The following is a 23,120-nucleotide window of genomic DNA, read 5'->3' on the forward strand; positions in this document are numbered from 1 at the left end:
GGCCTTAAGACTGTAACTGTGTGGCCAAATAAACCCCCTTTTTATAAAAGCCAATCCATCTCTGGTGTTTTGCATTCTGCAGCATTAGAAAACTGGAACAATGAACAAAGAGAATGGGTATGTATATAGAATATGGAGGGTGCTGGTGGTGAGGGGGCATGAATGGGCGAGGCATGAAGACTTCCCCTCCACAGTGAACTCTGGCAATTTCTCCCATGTGCCATGCGTCAGAGCACTCTAAAGACTACAGAAGGGGCAACTGCACAGAGAAAAGAACAGACCAAACTTGGGCTCCCAACACTAGAAGTCATGTAAGCGAAGGTTTAGACACGGAAACGTTTTTCTGTTTAAAACCAAAAACAGATCTGGATCAAGAACTCAGACTGACCTGGGCATTTAAGAGAAGGTTTCCATTAATTTATAACAGTTATCTAAGTTTGTTTGGGTTTTCTGTTTGTTGTTTTTTAACATACGAGGAAACATATAAAAATCCATTAATGCCTTATTGAACCTTAACAATTACAAAGAAATTAAAAGTATTTTATTAAATTGAGCTGATATTCTTAGATCACTTTTAAGCAATTATCTATTCACATTTAAGTAAACAATTATTCATATGAACTAAATTACTATCCCTTTTTTTGATTGTACTTTTTCTGCATATCTGTATTTTTTAAGAGTTCACATTCTCTTTAGTGTAGTTCACTGGTAGAAAATTAAGGTTGCACTCAAAAATTTTATTTGTGAGATACTGCGTTCCTTTATTTTCCCTTCTCCTTCTTTACTATTTTTCATTCTTCAAGAGAGGTATGATATCTTTAGGTATACCTGGGATATTTTACTAAAAACTAGGAAAAAACTCAGTTCTAATATTTCAGTCTATGAAAACAGAGCCAGCTCTCCATTTTACTTCATTCTCATCCCTCCCTTCAGTCTCCTTGAAGAGTTGACACAGATACCTAATTTCATCAACGCAAAGTTATGGATTCTGAAAACACTTACAGTTAAATCTTATCTCTAAGAGTTGCATTAATGAAACATATACACACACTAGTACTCCTCTTAACAAATGGTTTGTTCTTTTTTGGAAATTCCTTAATCTTTCCTTCATGAGGAATAAATATTGATAGTGTACTGCACAAAGGAGCTGGTCAACAGACATTAGTTTCTCCCCTCCCTATTTCTAATTAGCTCCTAGGAAAGACAGTTACCTCGTTACTGAAAACTATAAATATATATATATATATTTTTTTTCCATTTAGAATAAAATTAACTATAGTTAACTAAATTAATTATATTGCTGACTTTTATATTGTGCCATATGCCTGACTACACGAGATAGTAGTAATAAAAATGATGTGAGTGAGTTAACTGAAATAATGTGGTACAATGAAAGGAGAAACATGGGAAAGCATGGAATTTGGAATCAAACCAATCTGGGTTCAAATACCAACTGGATGACCTTAGACAAATTACTGAATCTTCTAAAGCCTGTTTCCACGTTTGTAAAATGAAACTAGTATCAGAAATTTCACAGATTATGAGAATTAAATTATACAAAACCTGTTGGTGCACAGTGTGCTGCAGCTGGTCAATAAACGTTAGGTTTCCCCTCCATCTACTACTAATTAGCTTTTGGGTAGAACACAGATACTGTGTGCCTCTTTTTCCTCATATGCAAAACTACAGTCATGCCTGTATCTTCTATTTTGCAGAGTTTTGGGCAAAGAATCAATACAATATTTTATTTAAAAGCCCTATAAGAATGTCAGGTCATCTAGAACCTTGCTACTCAGCTGGTCAATAAACGTTAGGTTTCCCCTCCATCTACTACTAATTAGCTTTTGGGTAGAACACAGATACTGTGTGCCTCTTTTTCCTCATATGCAAAACTACAGTCATGCCTGTATCTTCTATTTTGCAGAGTTTTGGGCAAAGAATCAATACAATATTTTATTTAAAAGCCCTATAAGAATGTCAGGTCATCTAGAACCTTGCTACTCAAAGCATGGCCCATGGTCTAGCAACATCAAAATCACCTGGAAACTTGTTAGAAATGCTCAATTGCAAGTCTCACCTAGACCTACATGATAAGAGTCTGTAGTTTAACAAGATCGCTAAGTGAGTCCTATGAACATTAAAACTTGAAAAGCACTACCAAAAAAAAAAAAATGCTCAGTCTGAAAGAAAAGAATTTTGTCAATATAGTTGTCCAAAAACCCAAAGGGACAAAGGGCTTTTACAGTAGTCTATATTAATTTAATTTTCTTGGAACAGCAGAATAGTGCAATAGGGGTTGTAGACTGGTATAAATTGAAAAGTGAGAAATAATAAATAACAGAAAAAGGGAGATAAAAGGCAGAAGAAAAGAAACTCTAGGCAAAGAGCCCAATATTCTCCAGAGGTAAACAGGGAGGCCAGCCCATGAACAGTATATTAATGTTTATATTTATATTCCTAGCATATCAAGAAAAAGTAAAATTACTTTATGTTCCTTTGAAGACAATAAAGCATGAATTCTATTTCAATATTTCCTTCAAAAATGCATATATTTTTAATGAGTGCTTAATTATCAGACACATTCATATTTTTACACTACCTCATTTACCAACAACTTTTGGGTTTGTTGGTTCTATTATTTTTTATTCTTTATTTCATTTATTTCCTCTCTAATCTTTATTTCCTTCCTTCTGCTCACTTTGCATTTTGTTTACTCTTCTTTTTCTAGATCCTCCAGTTGTGAGGTTAGGTCTCTGATTTGGGATCTTTCTTCTTTTTTAATGTAAGCATTTAGAGTTACAAATTTCCCTCTCAGCTCTGCCTTTGCTGCATCCCATAAGTTTTGGTACACTGTGTTTGTGTTTTCATTCGCCTCATGTTACTTCCTAATTTCCCTTGTGATTTCTTCTTTGGTCCATTAGTTGTTTATGAGTACCTTGTTTAATTTCCACATATTTGTGAATTTTCCAGTTCTCCCTCTGTTACTGATTTCTAGCTTTATTACAGTATTAGAAGAAACACTGTATGATTTAATATTTATTAATCTGAGATTTGTTCTGTGACCTAACATATAGGCTTTTCCTTGAGAATGACCCAAGTGCACTAGAGAAGAATGTGTATTCTGCTAATGTTGGGTGAAGTTTCTGTAGATTTCTGTTAGGTCTAGTCGGTTTGTAGTAGAAGAACCTCATTGATTCTCTCTCTAGATGTTCTATCTCTTATTTCGATGTTCTATCCCCTATTGAAAGTGGTGTATTGATGTCTCCTACAATTAATGTAGAACTGCCTATTTTTCTCTTCAAATCTGTCAATATTTGCTTCATCTATTTTGGGACTCTGCCTTTAGATGCATGTATGTTTATAATTGTTACGACTTCTTGTGGAATTGATCCCTTTATTGGTATGTAATGATCATCTTTGTCCCTAATAACTTTTTGGCTTAAACTCTAGTTTATCTGATATTACTATAACTACTCCAGCTCTCTTTTGGTTGCTATTCCCAAGGTACAGTTTTTTCTATCCTTTCACTTTCCATCTACTTGTATCTTGAATTTAAGATGAGTTTCTTGTAAATAGCATATAGTTAGGTTATGTTTTCTTTTCTTTTTCTTTCTTTTTTTTTTGTTTAAATCCATTTTCCCAATCTGCGTTTTGACTGGAGAGTTTAATCTATTCACAAAGTAACTACTGATAATACAGGACTTTCTTCTGCCATTTTGCTATACGGTTTTTGTAATTCTTATACTTTTTTGGTCCCTCAATTCTTCTGTTAATGCCTGCTTTCATAGTTATTTCATTTTTTTGTAGTGTATCATTTTTATTCTGTTCTCATTTCTTTCTGTATATATTTTTCATTTTTTGTGTGTGTGATTACCATGGGGCTTAAATCTATAACAATCACATGTGATTTGATACCCCCTTAACTTCAAGAGCACACATACACACTATTCCTACACCTCTTTATCCCTCCCATCTTTTTGTTATACTTGTTACAAATTACATCTTTTTACAGTGTATGTCCAAAACCATAGATTTATCATTACTTTTTATGCATTTGCATTTTAGAACCTGTAAGATGTAAAAACAAAACAAAACAAAACAAAACACCAGTGGAGTTATATACCAAAAGAATACAATAGTATAGGCATTTATAACTACCATATGATTAACTTAATGGGAGGTCTTTTATTTCTTTATGAGGCTTCAATCTACTGTCTAGTGTCCCTTCCTTTCAATCTGAAGAACTAACTCTCTTTAGCATTTCTTGTAGGGTAGGACTGGTGGTGACAAACTACCTCAACTTTTATCTGGGTCTTCTGGTTTGCCAATGCTGCCATTTGCAAAATACCAGGAAATGGATTGGCTTTTATAAACGGGGCTTATTTGGTTACAAAATTATAGTCTTAAGGCCATAAAGTGTCCAATGTAAGGCCTCAACAACAGGGTACCTTCACTGAAGGATGGCCACTGGTGTCCGGAAAACCTGTTAGCTCGGAAGGCACATGGCTGGCATCTACTTGTTCCCAGGTTGAGTTGCAAAATGGTGTTCTCCAAAATGTCAGTATCAGCTTCCAATGGCCATCTTCAAAATGTCTGTCTTCAGCTGCAGCTCCTCCAAAATGTCACTCTTAGTTGCTCTGAACTTCTTCTGTGAACATTTTATATGGCTCCAGTGATTTAATTCAGACTCACCTGGAATGGGTGGGTAACACCTCCAGGCAAATTATTCAACCAAAGGTCTTACCCACAGTTGACTGAGTCACATCTCCATGGGAACACTCAATCAGTAGATTCCAACCCAATCAACACTAATATGTGAGTCTCCACAAGACTGCATCCAAGAATATGGAGTTTTGGGGAAAAAACATGCCAAACTGGCACACTGGGCATGTCTTAATGTCTCCCTCATTTTTGAAAGAGTCTTGCTGGATATAAAATTCTTTGTTAGTAACTGTTTTGTTTCAGCACTTCAAACATTTTATCCCACTGCCTTCTTGCCTCCCAAGTTTCAGATGAGCAACTAACACTTAATCTTACTGGGGTCCCTCGTACATAGCATGTTGCTTTTCTCTTACAGCTTTCAGAACTCTGTTCTTGTCCTTAGCATTTGATAGTTTGTTTACTCTGTGTCTGGGCCTGATTCTCCTCAAGTTTATTCTGTTTGGGGAATGCTGAGCTTGGTGAATGTAAATATTCACGTCTTTTGTTAAATTTCTGAAGTTTTCTGCCATTATTTCTTTGAATATTTCTTCTCCCCCTTTCTCTCTTCCTTCTTCTGGGTCTCCATAACGCACACATTGGTACACTTGATGGTTTCGCACATATCTCTTGGGCTCTGTTTACTTTTTTTTTCTTTATTCTCTCTGCTCCTCAGACTGAACCATTTCCACTGTCTGTCTTTGAGTTCACTGATTCTTTCTTCTGCCAACTCCTATCTGTTGTTGAAAATCTTTAGGGAATTGTTATTTTCAGTTATTGTGGTCTTCAACTCCAGTACTTCTCTTTGGTCCCTTTTTAAAATTTGTCTTTTTATTGAGAGTCTCATATTCTTCATTCATTGTTTTCCTGATATCTCTCACTAGATAAATGTGGTTTGTTTCAAAGATGAAAGAACTGTTTGGCTATAGCAAAAGTTTGAGGAATAGTGGTAGTAAGGTTGGAAAGGTAAGGCGGGGCCAGATTATCACACCTTTGATTGCCAGGGTGAAGAGGGTGAATTTTTCTGAAAGGCAATAGGGAACTACTATAGGTTCTTGAATGGGAGCATGGCATTTAGAAAGATTAACTTGGCACCAATGCGTAAGAAGATGGTTATTGCCAAACCTGGGAGACCAGACAGGAGCCTATAATAATTGTTTAAATGTAAAATAGTGGTGATCTCATCTACAGATGTATAAATGAAAACAGATTTTTAAAATAATAATTATATAAATCTGAGAAACATGGTAAAGGATTTAAAAAATCATAGGACTCTGTATAAAGCTACAGACAAAAAAGAAAGAGAAATGCTCATTATTCAAGCCTGGATGACTTGAAAAGCAATGTAACAATAGAGATGTTGGAAAGCAAAGTTGTTTTCAGAACAAGATAAAATAAATTCAGTTTGGAATAGTGAAATCAAGTCTCTTAAGTCAGTTGAGATGCTACTATTTAGCTGGGAGAGCGGGAGTGAAGGGCAAGATATTAAGTACACATTGGGTCACAGTCAGAAAATCTAAAGCCTTAGCTAAGTTTCCATGAGATTTAAAACACATAAAATAAAATATGTTTCCTCTTGTTGGCAAAAAATAAATATAAGATTGTTTTAAATAATTCATGAGGAGCTTTTATAAACCCAACATAATTCATTTTTCATTCTAGTGGCATGGTTGTTATATAAATGTACTATATGCCATCATATTGCTTAATTGTCCTTATCCATATTTTTTAAAAGTGATAAATACAGCTTAATCATTATCTTACAATCCACTTACCTTCCTGAGACTTGGTTCTCAATACAACATAACTTTATTGTTATTTTTTAAACAATGTCTAATGGTAAATACTAAAACCTTTGTGCAATATGCATCAGAGGTTAATGATCTATTACACAAACATACAACAGATATTCCTTTTGGCTTTGTCAGAGCCTACAGGCTTTTCTCTCTTTTGTATTCATGTCTTGTCAAGTTTGGCATTTCAAAAGAACACCAAAGAAGCTTAAAAATTTGTTTATAAGTTTGTTACTATATCAGAACTACAAAAATATAAGCTACTCACTATACCTATATGATAAAACAGTACTTCATCTAAAATTTGAAAAAATAATAAAAAAGTATTTTTGATCTTTTTTAATGTAAAAGCATTTTGTCAAATATTTGTGTAACTGAAGAAACTTTGCTAATATTTGGTGACCGCAGAAAAATACTCTGACAGAATCTAATCTAATGAGTCAGCTACAAGTTGACAACATTTAAATGAGACTCAACTTTCTTGTGACTTATGAAATTTTAATACAAGGAAATAGTTAATAACTAGTACTTTTATGTTCTCCATGCAGTAAGTACCTCTCTGAAATAGTATTATTCAAATGACCTGATGCATTTAATACAAACAGAAATGATATACAAAATATTCTTTAAGTATATATATTTATTATTATCAATCACTAAATACTATGTATAACCCTTACAGCCATGATGAAGGAACAGGGACCAGATTTGTATTAAAGAACTACAAAACCAGACAACACAAAGGAAACAATAGTTTTTAGACACTGAACAACAGATGCATAAGACATGATCCCTGAGAAAACGAAAACAAATGGTGAGCCTCCCCAATGCCCCAGCTTATGGCCTGCTATATAAATAGTGAGTGACTTTAGAATTGTATTCTGGACATCATGAATGTTAAGTTTTGAAGAGTTTCAATTCTGTTATTTTTCTCAAATGAGCTCCTGTTTGTTTTAGCAGGCAACTATCTTTGCTGAATTTGAACTGTAAATTATTTACTGGGTAGCAGCTCCCGTCTCAGGTCGGATCGTTTGTCTTTCATTAAGCTGCTCTGAGTCTTGTTACACACATGCATGATCATACAGGTGTCACTCAGACATCAAGACAGAGAGAATTTGGGTATCCTTTCTTTGGCTCTTCCTTTGTAATATTCTTCCATTCTTGTTGTGGTCATGGTTTCCCCACATAAAGCCCAGTTTTCCCACTGGCACCCCTCAAACCACCCAACTATACTTTCCCACGCCTATGGCACTTAACCTGAGACTAAACATATGGCTCCACTCCTCTCCTCTGAGCACATGCTCTCAACTAGAGTCTACTCTTCCCTGCCAAGTGAGCAGTGAGTTCAGGCAGTTGCGGTTGCTTTTTGTATTAGGTACAGGTCTCAGAACTGTTCATCTTTTTTCTTTTTTTCTTTTCACAGGGGAGTCATATGGTAGGGTCTTTCTCCATCACTACCAGATGCATATGTCCCTCAAAGAAGAGTCTTAACCTGAATTAGTAAAAGGATAAGATCTGCACTACAGAAAGCTCTCTAGCTGCTGTGAGATAAATGGTCTTAAAGTATCTAGACATGAAAGGAGGTTGAAAGGAAGAGTCCAAAATAGTCCAGAAAAGAGAGTTTGGATAATAAAGTGCCTGATATAAAAGTTTTTAATTTTGATGAGGTCCCATTTAACTATTTTTTTCTTTTGGTGCTTGTGGTTTAAGTGTAAAGTCTACGAAACCATTGTCTAACTTAAGATCCTGAAGATGTTTCCCTATTTTTTTTTTTCTGGAGTTTGATAGTCCTGGTTTTTATATTTAGGTCTTTGATCCATTTTGAGTTAATTTTTGTGTATGGTGTGAGAGAGGGGTCCTCATTCATTTTTTTTTTTTTTTTTTTTTTTTTGGCATACGGATACCCAGTTATGCTAGTACCACATGCTGAAGAGATTATTCTTTCCCAATTGAGTGGACTTTGCAGTCTTGTCAAAAATAAATTGGCCAAAAAAAAAAAAAAAAAAAAAAGTAAATGAACAACGGAGGGGAAGAAGGGAATGGGATGTTTGGGATGTTCTTTTTTATTTTAATCTTTATTTTATTTTTTGGATAATGGAAATGTTCAAACTTTGATTGTGGTGATAAATGCACAAATATATGACAATACTGTTAACTGACTTTACACTTTGAATGATTGTATGTTATGTGATTATATCTCAATAAAATTGCATTAAAAAATCCCCCCCCCCAAAAAAAAATAAAGTGCCTGATGTACTTTGATTTACAGAGATATTATTGGGAAAATAATTCAAATTTTGAAGGTAATGAAAAAAAGATGTCCAAATCTCATCACCTGCTAGCATCATAAACTGTTTAGCAGGTTTAGTAGACCAAATATTCGGTAATCATCTAATCTAACCTTTAAGTAAATGGTTCATTCTAAATCATCTCTACCAAATTTCCAGAGAATAATATTTCATTAGGTTTTTCAATAGACTGTTTCATCATTTTATACTCATACATTGCTGTCTAATCTCCCTGGGATCAAAAGAAATAGAGGTGTGCTTATTCCTTCTTTAAGTTATTCTGTTCTTCATTTATTATTTCTCAAGATTGTCAAGCAAAGATGTTGAACTCTTTCTCTGTCCAATTTTTAAAAATATAATGATGCTTTTTCTGTCATTAAATTACTGGGGGGGGGGTAAAAAGTAAGTAGTACCTCACTTAATGTTTTCCTAGGTCAACACTTTTTGAATCTAAAATCTTAATGAAAAATTTTTACTATGATACAGAATCAAAAGACTATGAAAGCTTGCTCTGATTCTTTATGTGAGTGTTGGTTTACATAGGTGTGTTCAGTTTGTGAAAAATTCATTGAACTGTCACTTCTGATATATACTTTTCTGTATATCTATTATGCTCCAATTAAAAAAAAAACTTTAAGGTCTGTAAAATTTCAAATATGTCTATGGTATACCTCTTCTCTAAAATACTAATTATTCTTATAGGAAGAATTCACAGTATCCTATTTGTGTGGCATGAGTTCAGAGATTCTCTTCAAAGATTTTTTATGATTAAAAAAGTAATATGTTCTAAATTTTTTAGAAAGTCAAACATTAAAAATATATGACAAAATAAAAAATTTCAAAATTTCATCCCCTAGATATATTACACTTAGAATTTAAATTCAGAAGCTTATGACTTCTACATCATTGTATCATAAACTGTGCTCTTTTCCAGGCATGTCACTTTACTGTTTAGAATCCTAAAATGCCAGTAACCAAGCTAAAAAGGCTTGAGCACAAGCAGTTTTTAGATAGCAAATTTCAACTAGTCCCTCCACAAGTTTTATAGCCCTTATCTTTTCTGTATCCTCACAATGTCTATCAATGCAAGGCATACGGGAGATATTCAATAAATGTGGGCTGATAGATATAAAATTAATTCTCTAAAAGGAATATCAACAGTCACCTTCAGATGATAAAATATTGTCCTGATTTCAGTTTTTTGGGGGTGGAGGCAAGGAGGGCACATCAACCTCCGGAAAGTACCCTCTAACTCTACAATAGGGTTATTTTTGCTATTTCCATTTTATCTCAGATTCTGAGAGTTTTCTCCTGGTCACTCCTTTCCTACTAAACAGAAGCTCCTTGTATAACGAGTTACCAACTGCAGTAACAGCAATGTGAGGTATACATAATCAATTTCCCCTACTTCTCTTCTCCATCCACTCTGTCTATATTACATAGCAGTACAAGAAACCACCAAGAAATATGCTATTTCTTAGTCACTAAGTTTCCAAAACATTAAAAAAATTAAAACTAAGGTTATAAATGCAGATTAGATTCTAATGTAATTAGAGTCAATTTATTTTTAACATTTATATATATTGGCAGAAATTAAAAGGTATAGACTTAAACCAACTCTTTCTTAACCTACAAATCTGGTAATTCAGAAAATATTTCTTAACCATGCAGACTTGAAAAGTGTAATAGAAGAACTTCAAAAAAATAATATTTTACTATTACTAATCAGGGAAATGCCACCTTTATTAAAACAAAAGCCATATCAATAGCTTATTCTATGCTATAAACAGAATAACTAGAGAATAGGGTCTATGCTCCTATAAAGCTTAAATAACTACAACTGAATAATAGTATATATTTTTAGACTACAACAATGGGACAAAATGAAGTTTACTAAATTGAGTAAGAAAAAAGTATGCTTTAATAATCTAAAATAGCATAATCTCAAAATTTTTATCATTTTCTTCAAGTTTAAAAGAAGACATTTACATTTTTAAAGATGACACCTCTATTTTAAATAAATTACCCAAATAATTTAAAGAATTCTGCTTTGTTTTAAGGTGCCATAGGAGCCATGCTTTAAGAAAAGCTATTCCTCAATAAATCACTGTATCAGATGTTTTGGGAGCTTGAATAAAATTCCATTCTAATATTCCACTTGGTTCTTGGACTATACACAGAAATCACATATTGCATATCTGCTCTTCAGGAAATTTTAACAAATATCTCTCATTAACAGATACTTTGTTAGTCATAGGCATATAAATGTCTTTAATTATTTTAGCTAGTTACTTACAGAGAGCCATGCAAGGGATTCCATGATTCGATGTTCACATCGTTCTAAATGTTTTATCATTTCTCTTGTCAAGTTTGCTTCTGCTTTGATAAAACTTTCAATCACTTTGTAAAAATCAAAGGCTTTTAAATTAAGTACATTCAGAATCCATGGGAAGGACAAATCTGTTCCAGAATCAAGATTCTGAGATGTACTTCCTAAAAATGAAAGAAGAAATGTAACTCAGGTATGAAATGCTAATCCTTGAACCTGGTATTTTCAGATTGGAAGTTCTTATTAAGCAAAGAATTGAAACAGTAGAAAGGCTAAACAAAGTTCTATATAGAGCAGAATTTTCGATTCCTCCTAGGGAATAGGATTCCAAATTATGAGTGTATGTACACATATAGTTTTTCTAGAGAGAGGGCTCATAGCTTTTATCAAATTTTCAAAGATTTAAATCCCCTAAAGTTATATCAGGGTTACCAACAGGTTTAATATCTCTTCAAAATGTGCATTTCTTGGTTTACAAGTTAAAGCTCCTCTTTTATTAACTGTGTTATTTGTATCTTTAGTTTTTATTCTTCTCTGCAAAAATAATATGTGCTTAAAATTATATGTTAAAAAAACAAAACCAAACACTGGCATTAGCCTCTGTTCTGTGTATTTGGTGAATTCCAGCTTCTTGACCATCCCCTTCACAGCACAGCTTCCATAACAGGAGAGGCTGCACTTTAATATTCCTTCAGCATTTTATAGTATCACAGGTCTTTGAAGGGGTTTCAAGAGGTAACTTTTCCTGGATTCAGTATGCCCACAATAGAAGCCTCGTAAAATACTACCCCCAAGATGATCTGAAATAATTCAGATAATACACCATTTAAATGGCTTATGACCAATTATTTTCTTCTGTATATACTGACTGAAAATATGGATTTGTTCTCCTTAACCCCAATCTCTCAAAAAAAGAAAAACACCACACCTTAGGTAAGTTTCTTAACTTTAAATTGAACTAAAAATGTTTATTTGCTAGAATTTAACTTACTGCTATATGTAGCCATTACAACCTCAAGAGCGCACGCCAACAAAGACATATGAAAAATGTTGTCATTCAGGAGTTTGCTAAAGGGAAAAAAAAAAAGAATGACTTCAAAACATTCAGTTTTATAAAAAAGAATTTTTTTTAGTAAAACTAAAAAAAGTTACCTAAAATTTTGAATGGATAATCGTTCTTCTTCCTAAAACAGAAAAAAAAAAAAAAAAAGAAAAAAAAAATATAACTTAAACTTTATTTGTACCAGCATTGAATTTTTTCTATTATATTCTTTTTAACTTACTGATTTAAGCATGGATTCCATTACTCGGTAATACAATCGGACTCCAAGTTTGTATCGCTACAAAGAAAAAGAAGAAAAAGAGCTCATTATTTTAGAAAACCACAACAATTACTCATTGTTAAAAAGTCTTTCTTGAAACAGACTTCTGATCCTTCTTAGGAAAATGGTACCAAGAAATCACAAAAATCTAGCTTTGCTAAAACTCAAAAAACTTAAGTATAAAGTGATGGCTAACATTCTTAATAAATTATCAAGACAGTGTCCAGTATCTAGTTTTCCTTCACCCCATTTCAGTCTACATCATTCATCACATAACTTTTCTCTCTCTCAGGATATATTATGTGCCCAGGACTATTTTAAACATGTTATATTACTAATATAATACTTCTTGTGACCTAGTATAAATATATACTTAACACACAAACCACATTCCTTCATTCCAAATTATGAGCACGAATTTCATATGAAAGAACTTTTAAATATGATCGTTTAAAACACTGATGACATCAAAATATAACCTCATTACATGTAAATAAATGCATACAATGGATTAAAGTTTTCAAACATATTTCTACATATTACCTTATTAATGCCACATAACAAAGCAAATAGAGAAACATGAATCCCAGAGAAGTTACATGTCCAAGGTCACACAACTCATAAATCATAGAGCCACATGCAAACTCAGGGTTGTGACTCCACAGCCCATACACTTCCCCATTACATTGGTTTGATATTTTCTGAAATGATAATAACAATAGCAATAACAATAATAATATTACTGAGCAGAATCTTTATGAAATGGCATGTATACTATGATCCTATTCATGTAGGTATTTATACATACATGAATATTCATAAATGTAGAAGTCAAAAGCATATACATCTAAAACTTAATAGTATAAATAATGAAATTATAAAAGATTTTAATTTCTTTTCTTACTTGTATTTTCTAAACTTTCTACAATTGGCAGGTTACTTTTTTTTGTTTGTTTTTTTCAGTGGGGTAGAGGACGGTTTCCCATAAATGGCAGCATACAAAGGCAGCAGGAACATAGTAACTGCTTTATATTTATGCTATTTGGATAGATACTTCTTTTAAAGGTATTTATTGTATGGTGGCACTAATCAAAATGAACTCGGGGGCAAGATGGCAGACTGGTGAGCTGTATGTTTTAGTTACTCCTCCAGGAAAGTAGGTAAAAAGCCAGGAACTGCGTGGACTGGACACCACAGAGCAATCTGTCTTTGGGCATACTTCATACAACACTCATGAAAACGTGGAACTGCTGAGATCAGCGAAATCTGTAAGTTTTTGCGGCCAGGGGACCCGCGCCCCTCCCTGCCAGGCTCAGTCCCGGGGGAGGAGGGGCTGTCAGCTCCAGGAAGGAGAAGGGAGAATTGCAGTGGCTGCTCTCATCGGAAACTCATTCTACTGATTCAAATTCCAACCATAGATAGACTGAGGCCAGACACCAGAGACTCTGAGAGCAGCCAGCCCAGCAGAGAGGAGACGGGCATAGAAGGAAAACAACACGAGAAGCTCCAAAGTAAAAGCAGAGGATTTTTGGAGTTCTGGTGAACACAGAAAGGGGAAGGGCGGAGATCAGGCCTTGAGGCGCATATGCAAATCCCGAAGCAAGGCTGATCTCTCTGCCCAGGGCACCTTTCCTTAATGGCCCTGGTTGCTTTGTCTATTAGCATTTCAATAACCCATTAGATCTCTGAGGAGGGCCGTTTTTTTTTTTTTTTTTTTTTTAAATCCTTTTTGCTTTTTCTAAAACAATTACTCTAAGAAGCTCAATACAGAAAGCTTCAAAGAATTGAAATTTGGGCACGTCAAGTCAAGAGCAGAACTAAGAGAGCTCTGAGACAAAAGGCAATAATCCAGTGGCTGAGAAAATTCACTAAACAACACAACTTCCCAAGAAAAGGGGGGTGTCCGCTCACAGCCACCATCCTGGTGGACAGGAAACACTCCTGCCCATCGCCAGCCCCATAGCCCAGAGCTGCCCCAGACAACCCAGTGTGACGGAAGTGCTTCAAATAACAGGCACACACCACAAAACTGGGCGTGGACATTAGCCTTCCCTGCAACCTCAGCTGAATGTCCCAGAGCTGGGAAGGGGGAGCAGTGTGAATTAACAGAGCCCCATTCAGCCATCATTTGAGCAGACTGGGAGCCTCCCAACACAGCCCAGCAGCCCAGAACTGCCCTGGGGGGACGGCACTCACCTGTGACATAGCACAGTCATCCCTCAACAGAGGACCCGGGGTGCACAGCCTGGAAGAGGGGCCCACTTGCAAGTCTCAGGAGCCATACGCCAATACCAAAGACTTGTGGGTCAGTGGCAGAGACAAACTGTGGCAGGACTGAACTGAAGGATTAGACTATTGCAGTAGCTTTAAAACTCTAGGATCATCAGGGAGATTTGATTGTTAGGGCCACCCCCCCTCCCCGACTGCCCAGAAACACGCCCCACATACAGGGCAGGCAACACCAACTACACACGCAAGCTTGGGACACCAATTGGGCCCCACAAGACTCACTCCCCCACTCACCAAAAAGGCTAAGCAGGGGAGATCTGGCTTGTGGAGAACAGGTGGCTCGTGGACGCCACCTGCTGGTTAGTTAGAGAAAGTGTACTCCACGAAGCTGTAGATCTGATAAATTAGAGATAAGGACTTCAACTGGTCTACAAACCCTAAAAGAACCCTATCAAGGACAGCAAATGCCACGAGGCCAAAAACAACAGAAAATTATAAAGCATATGAAAAAACCAAACGATATGGATAACCCAAGCCCAAGCACCCAAATCAAAAGACCAGAAGAGACACACCTAGAGCAGCTACTCAAAGAACTAAAGATGAACAATGAGACCCTAGTACGGGATATGAAGGAAATCAAGAAGACCCTAGAAGAGCATAAAGAAGACATTGCAAGACTAAATAAAAAAATGGATGATCTTATGGAAATTAAAGAAACTGTTGACCAAATTAAAAAGATTCTGGACACTCATAGTACAAGACTAGAGGAAGTTGAACAACGAATCAGTGACCTGGAAGATGACAGAATGGAAAATGAAAGCATAAAAGAAAGAATGGGGAAAAAAATTGAAAAACTCGAAATGGACCTCAGGGATATGATAGATAATATGAAGCGTCCGAATATAAGACTCATTGGTGTCCCAGAAGGGGAAGAAAAGGGTAAAGGTCTAGGAAGAGTATTCAAAGAAATTGTTGGGGAAAACTTCCCAAATCTTCTAAACAACATAAATACACAAATCATAAATGCTCAGCGAACTCCAAATAGAATAAATCCAAAAAAACCCACTCCGAGACATATACTGATCACACTGTCAAACATAGAAGAGAAGGAGCAAGTTCTGAAAGCAGCAAGAGAAAAGCAATTCACCACATACAAAGGAAACAGCATAAGACTAAGTAGTGACTACTCAGCAGCCACCATGGAGGCGAGAAGGCAATGGCATGATATATTTAAAATTCTGAGAGAGAGGAATTTCCAGCCAAGAATACTTTATCCAGCAAAGCTCTCCTTCAAATTTGAGGGAGAGCTTAAATTTTTCACAGACAAAGAAATGCTGAGAGAATTTGCTAACAAGAGACCTGCCCTACTGGAGATACTAAAGGGAGCCCTACAGACAGAGAAACAAAGACAGGACAGAGAGACTTGGAGAAAGGTTCAGTACTAAAGAGATTCGGTATGGGTACAATAAAGGATATTAATAGAGAGAGGGGAAAAATATGGCAAACATAATCCAAAGGATAAGATGGCCGATTCAAGAAATGCCTTCACGGTTTTAACGTTGAATGTAAATGGATTAAACTCCCCAATTAAAAGATATAGATTCGCAGAATGGATCAAAAAAAATGAACCATCAATATGTTGCATACAAGAGACTCATCTTAGACACAGGGACACAAAGAAATTGAAAGTGAAAGGATGGAAAAAAATATTTCATGCAAGCTACAGCCAAAAGAAAGCAGGTGTAGCAATATTAATCTCAGATAAAATAGACTTCAAATGCAGGGATGTTTTGAGAGACAAAGAAGGCCACTACATACTAATAAAAGGGGCAATTCAGCAAGAAGAAATAACAATCGTAAATGTCTATGCACCCAATCAAGGTGCCACAAAATACATGAGAGAAACATTGGCAAAACTAAAGGAAGCAATTGATGTTTCCACAATAATTGTGGGAGACTTCAACACATCACTCTCTCCTATAGATAGATCAACCAGACAGAAGACCAATAAGGAAATTGAAAACCTAAACAATCTGATAAATGAATTAGATTTAACAGACATCTACAGGACATTACATCCCAAATCACCAGGATACACATACTTTTCTAGTGCTCACGGAACTTTCTCCAGAATAGATCATATGCTGGGACATAAAACAAGCCTCAATAAATTTAAAAAGATTGAAATTATTCAAAGCACATTCTCTGACCACAATGGAATACAATTAGAAGTCAATAACCATCAGAGACTTAGAAAATTCACAAATACCTGGAGGTTAAACAACACACTCCTAAACAATCAGTGGGTTAAAGAAGAAATAGCAAGAGAAATTGCTAAATATATAGAGACGAATGAAAATGAGAACACAACATACCAAAACCTATGGGATGCAGCAAAAGCAGTGCTAAGGGGGAAATTTATAGCACTAAACGCATATATTAAAAAGGAAGAAAGAGCCAAAATCAAAGAACTAATGGATCAACTGAAGAAGCTAGAAAATGAACAGCAAACCAATCCTAAACCAAGTAGAAGAAAAGAAATAACAAGGATTAAAGCAGAAATAAATGACATAGAGAACAAAAAAAACAATAGAAAGGATAAATATCACCAAAAGTTGGTTCTTTGAGAAGATCAACAAGATTGACAAGCCCCTAGCTAGACTGACAAAATCAAAAAGAGAGAAGACCCATATAAACAAAATAATGAATGAAAAAGGTGACATAACTGCAGATCCTGAAGAAATTAAAAAAATTATAAGAGGATATTATGAACAACTGTATGGCAACAAACTGGATAATGTAGAAGAAATGGACAATTTCCTGGAAACATATGAACAACCTAGACTGACCAGAGAAGAAATAGAAGACCTCAACCAACCCATCACAAGCAAAGAGATCCAATCAGTCATCAAAAATCTTCCCACAAATAAATGCCCAGGGCCAGATGGCTTCACAGGGGAATTCTACCAAACTTTCCAGAAAGAACTGACACCAATCTTACTCAAACTCTTTCAAAACATTGAAAAAAATGGAACACTACCTAACTCATTTTATGAAGCTAACATCAATCTAATACCAAAACCAGGCAAAGATGCTACAAAAAAGGAAAACTACCGGCCAATCTCCCTAATGAATATAGATGCAAAAATCCTCAACAAAATACTTGCAAATCGAATCCAAAGACACATTTAAAAAAATCATACACCATGACCAAGTGGGGTTCATTCCAGGCATGCAAGGATGGTTCAACATCAGAAAAACAATCAATGTATTACAACACATTAAAAACTCGAAAGGGAAAAATCAATTGATCATCTCAATAGATGCTGAAAAAGCATTTGACAAAATCCAACATCCCTTTTTGATAAAAACACTTCAAAAGGTAGGAATTGAAGGAAACTTCCTCAACATGATAAAGAGCATATATGAAAAACCCACAGCCAGCATAGTACTCAATGGTGAGAGACTGAAAGCCTTCCCTCTAAGATCAGGAACAAGACAAGGATGCCCGCTGTCACCACTGTTATTCAACATTGTGCTGGAAGTGCTAGCCAGGGCAATCCGGCAAGACAAAGAAATAAAAGGCATCCAAATTGGAAAAGAAGAAGTAAAACTGTCATTGTTTGCAGATGATATGATCTTATATCTAGAAAACCCTGAGAAATCAACGATACACCTACTAGAGCTAATAAACAAATTTAGCAAAGTAGCGGGATACAAGATTAATGCACATAAGTCAGTAATGTTTCTATATGCTAGAAATGAACAAACTGAAGAGACACTCAAGAAAAAGATACCATTTTCAATAGCAACTAAAAAAATCAAGTACCTAGGAATCAACTTAACCAAAGATGTAAAAGACCTATACAAAGAAAACTACATAACTCTACTAAAAGAAATAGAAGGGGACCTTAAAAGATGGAAAAATATTCCATGTTCATGGATAGGAAGGCTAAATGTCATTAAGATGTCAATTCTACCCAAACTCATCTACAGATTCAATGCAATCCCAATCAAAATTCCAACAACCTACTTTGCAGACTTGGAAAAGCTAGTTATCAAATTCATTTGGAAAGGGAAGATGCCTCGAATTGCTAAAGACACTCTAAAAAAGAAAAACGAAGTGGGAGGACTTACACTCCCTGACTTTGAAGCTTATTATAAAGCCACAGTTGCCAAGACAGCATGGTACTGGCACAAAGACAGACATATAGATCAATGGAATCGAATTGAGAATTCAGAGATAGACCCTCAGATCTATGGCCGACTGATCTTTGATAAGGCCCCCAAAGTCACCGAACTGAGCCATAATGGTCTTTTCAACAAATGGGGCTGGGAGAGTTGGATATCCATATCCAAAAGAATGAAAGAGGACCCCTACCTCACCCCCTACACAAAAATTAACTCAAAATGGACCAAAGATCTCAATATAAAAGAAAGTACCATAAAACTCCTAGAAGATAATGTAGGAAAACATCTTCAAGACCTTGTATTAGGAGGCCACTTCCTAGACTTTACACCCAAAGCACAAGCAACAAAAGAGAAAATAGATAAATGGGAACTCCTCAAGCTTAGAAGTTTCTGCACCTCAAAGGAATTTCTCAAAAAGGTAAAGAGGCAGCCAACTCAATGGGAAAAAAATTTTTGGAAACCATGTATCTGACAAAAGACTGATATCTTGCATATACAAAGAAATCCTACAACTCAATGACAATAGTACAGACAGCCCAATTATAAAATGGGCAAAAGATATGAAAAGACAGTTCTCTGAAGAGGAAATACAAATGACCAAGAAACACATGAAAAAATGTTCAGCTTCACTAGCTATTAGAGAGATGCAAATTAAGACCACAATGAGATACCATCTAACACCGGTTAGAATGGCTGCCATTAAACAAACAGGAAACTACAAATGCTGGAGGGGATGTGGAGAAATTGGAACTCTTATTCATTGTTGGTGGGACTGTATAATGGTTCAGCCACTCTGGAAGTCAGTCTGGCAGTTCCTTAGAAAACTAGATATAGAGCTACCATTCGATCCAGCGATTGCACTCCTCGGTATATACCCGGAAGATCGGAAAGCAGTGACACGAACAGATATCTGCACGCCAATGTTCATAGCAGCATTATTCACAATTGCCAAGAGATGGAAACAACCCAAATGTCCTTCAACAGATGAGTGGATAAATAAAATGTGGTATATACACACGATGGAATACTACGCGGCAGTAAGAAGGAACGATCTGGTGAAACATATGACAACATGGATGAACCTTGAAGACATAATGCTGAGCGAAATAAGCCAGGCACAAAAAGAGAAATATTATATGCTACCACTAATGTGAACTTTGAAAAATGTAAAACAAATGGTTTATAATGTAGAATGTAGGGGAACTAGCAGTAGAGAGCAATTAAGGAAGGGGGAACAATAATCCAGGAAGAACAGATAAGCTATTTAACGTTCTGGGGATGCCCAGAAATGACTATGGTCTGTTAATTTCTGATGGTTGTAGTAGGAACAAGTTCACTGAAATGTTGCTATATTATGTAACTTTCTTGGGGTAAAGTAGGAACATGTTGGAAGTTAAGCAGTTATCTTAGGTTAGTTGTCTTTTTCTTACTCCCTTGCTATGGTCTCTTTGAAATGCTCTTTTATTGTATGTTTGTTTTCCTTTTAACTTTTTTTTTCATACAGGTGATTTGAAAAAAGAAGGGAAAGTTAAAAAAAAAAAAAAAAAAAAAAAAAAGAAAAAAGACAAACAAGGGGAAAAAAAAAAAAAAAAAAAGATGTAGTGCCCCCTTGAGGAGCCTATGGAGAATGCAGGGGTATTCGCCTACCCCACCTCCATGGTTGCTAACATGACCACAGACATAGGGGACTGGTGGTTTGATGGGTTGAGCCCTCTACCATAAGTTTTACCCTTGGGAAGACGGTTGCTGCAAAGGAGAGGCTAGGCCTCCCTGTATTTGTGCCTAAGAGTCTCCTCCTGAATGCCTCTTTGTTGCTCAGATGTGGCCCTCTCTCTCTGGCTAAGCCAACTTGAAAGGTGAAATCACTGCCCTCCCCCCTACGTGGGATCAGACACCCAGGGAAGTGAATCTCCCTGGCAACGTGGAATATGACTCCCAGGGAGGAATGTAGACCTGGCACCGTGGGACGGAGAACATCTTCTTGACCAAAAGGGGGATGTGAAAGGAAATGAAATAAGCTTCAGTGGCAGAGAGATTCCAAAAGGAGCCGAGAGGTCACTCTGGTGGGCACTCTTATGCACACTTTAGACAACCCTTTTTAGGTTCTAAAGAATTGGGGTAGCTGGTGGTGGATACCTGAAACTATCAAACTACAACCCAGAACCCATGAATCTCGAAGACAGTTGTATAAAAATGTAGCTTATGAGGGGTGACAATGGGATTGGGAAAGCCATAAGGACCAAACACCACTTTGTCTAGTTTATGGATGGATGTGTAGAAAAGTAGGGGAAGGAAACAAACAGCAAAGGTATCCAGTGTTCTTTTTTACTTCAATTGCTCTTTTTCACTCTAATTATTATTCTTGTTATTTTTGTGTGTGTGCTAATGAAGGTGTCAGGGATTGATTTAGGTGATGAATGTACAACTATGTAATGGTACTGTAAACAATCGAAAGTACAATTTGTTTTGTATGACTGAGTGGTATGTGAATATATCTCAATAAAATGATGATTTAAAAAAAAAAAAAAAAAAAAAAAAAAATGAACTCAAGTTACCTGTGATCCAATTTCAACACATCCTTGTCCCACAGCTTCAGCAAATTTTTCTTTAAAGATGCAGCCAACATCCTTCACTCTTTTCAGGATACTTTCCTTTGGATTCACTGTGCAGTTCTTTAATTTAAGAGGGATAAATTTAAATTAACACTGAAGATATTGTTTAAATAGAATTATCATTTTCTATTCCATAACGGATGATTTTAAATTTTCAATTGTGTATAAAAAGGTGGAAATATTAAACAAAACTACTAAAAATAAGCAAACAATACAATTTTGTTTTCCAATGTTAGTGACAAAGGATACTTGAACACAATTTAAAAAACCCTACCACCTAATTTTCTCCGCTAGGCTAGTAAAGAGCAGATTTGTTAGCCCTTTCACCCATCAAAAAGAGCCTCATACAATTTCTAAAAATATATTCACTTAAGAATTACTTTGGGAAGTATATTACCTCCCAAAATGCAAATGAAGGAAGTAAAACTAAGCCTGTGCTTTAAGAGTTTTAAAATTAACTAAATTATTACGTTTTTCAAAATTTAAGACAGGGAAAAGGTTACAAAAGAAATTATAATAAATTTATCATTTGCAGGTGGGACTATATCCACTTTTACAATTAAAATACATCACAAGACTGTGTTTTAAAATTCATACTATGATGTATTAAAATATTCTGTAATTTATATTGTGATATACTAAAATATATCAAATACCTGATTCCTATCAGCTGATTTTATTTTTATATGCTTTATAGATAAAATACATTAAAAATATTATGTTAGAAAACAAACTTTATAAAATTAAGATTATTATATTGTTTGAAATATGCACAATGAATGCCACCCAAAAATGTCACATTCTAGAATATCAATAATTCTGTCTTCCTGAAAGAGAATAGCACACAGTTTAGAAATATAATACCAAAGAAGCATTTCCTATCATAAAATCATTGTTCCCAAAACATCCATTAATAATATTCCTAGTTTCTAAAATTTTACTTATACACGGAAAGGAAGATGACTAATTTTATAAACAAAGAAGCCTGAAGGAATAAAGAAGAAAAACAAGGAAAAACTTATGACCTCAAAGACATGCCTACTCTGAGATAGGCAATTTGTAGACTACATAAAACTTTGAAGTTAAGCTTTAAACTAAGCTCTAGATAATATCTTTCAGGCAAAATTTTTCTGCCCAACTAAAGTAGTTGATATTAAGAAAGAGCTTCTACATATTCCAACATTAGAGCAGTATCAAAACAATATTTAAGAAATGAGATTATTATCCCTTTAACTTCTATCATTAGAAGGGGTAAAGGTAGGGATTAGGGAACTCAGGCTTCATTGGTACAGAGTTTCTTCCATAAAAAATAAACTAATGGATCTAAAATGGTAGCATAGAGAGCAGTGGAAGCTAGTTAGTCCCCCTGGAACAACTAATAAACAACCAGGAACAACAGTTATCTGGAATAACTGTGGAGGGGACAAACTTGACCGTCCACTCATCATATACCAACATAAATTGGGAGGAATATGTGAGACTGCAGCATAAAATCTGTAAGTAAAAACTGAGGATCCAAGCCAGGAGTGCCCTCCCACCACAGCCCGAGCTACAAAGCCTTGTGGTGCTAGAGAGCAGCTCTCTCTGAGCAAGTGAATACAGCTCAACTGAGCTCCAACTGGGGTTTTAATTAACAAACGTGGACTGCTCAATACAAG

General features: G+C 35.4%; 1 protein-coding gene across 1 annotated transcript in view; it reads right to left on the reverse strand.

Moving 5' to 3' along the window:
- Positions 1-23,120, reverse strand: part of RB1 (RB transcriptional corepressor 1) — a 248,164-nt gene that overhangs the window by 79,824 nt on the left and 145,220 nt on the right. Inside the window, 5 exon segments of the mRNA XM_037799633.1 lie at positions 11,076-11,272; positions 12,100-12,176; positions 12,261-12,292; positions 12,392-12,448; positions 21,406-21,522. Coding sequence (XP_037655561.1) covers positions 11,076-11,272; positions 12,100-12,176; positions 12,261-12,292; positions 12,392-12,448; positions 21,406-21,522 — 480 coding nt within the window.

The sequence above is a fragment of the Choloepus didactylus genome, chromosome 12 (genome assembly GCF_015220235.1).
Source record: "Choloepus didactylus isolate mChoDid1 chromosome 12, mChoDid1.pri, whole genome shotgun sequence".
NCBI classification, from domain to species: domain Eukaryota; kingdom Metazoa; phylum Chordata; class Mammalia; order Pilosa; family Megalonychidae; genus Choloepus; species Choloepus didactylus.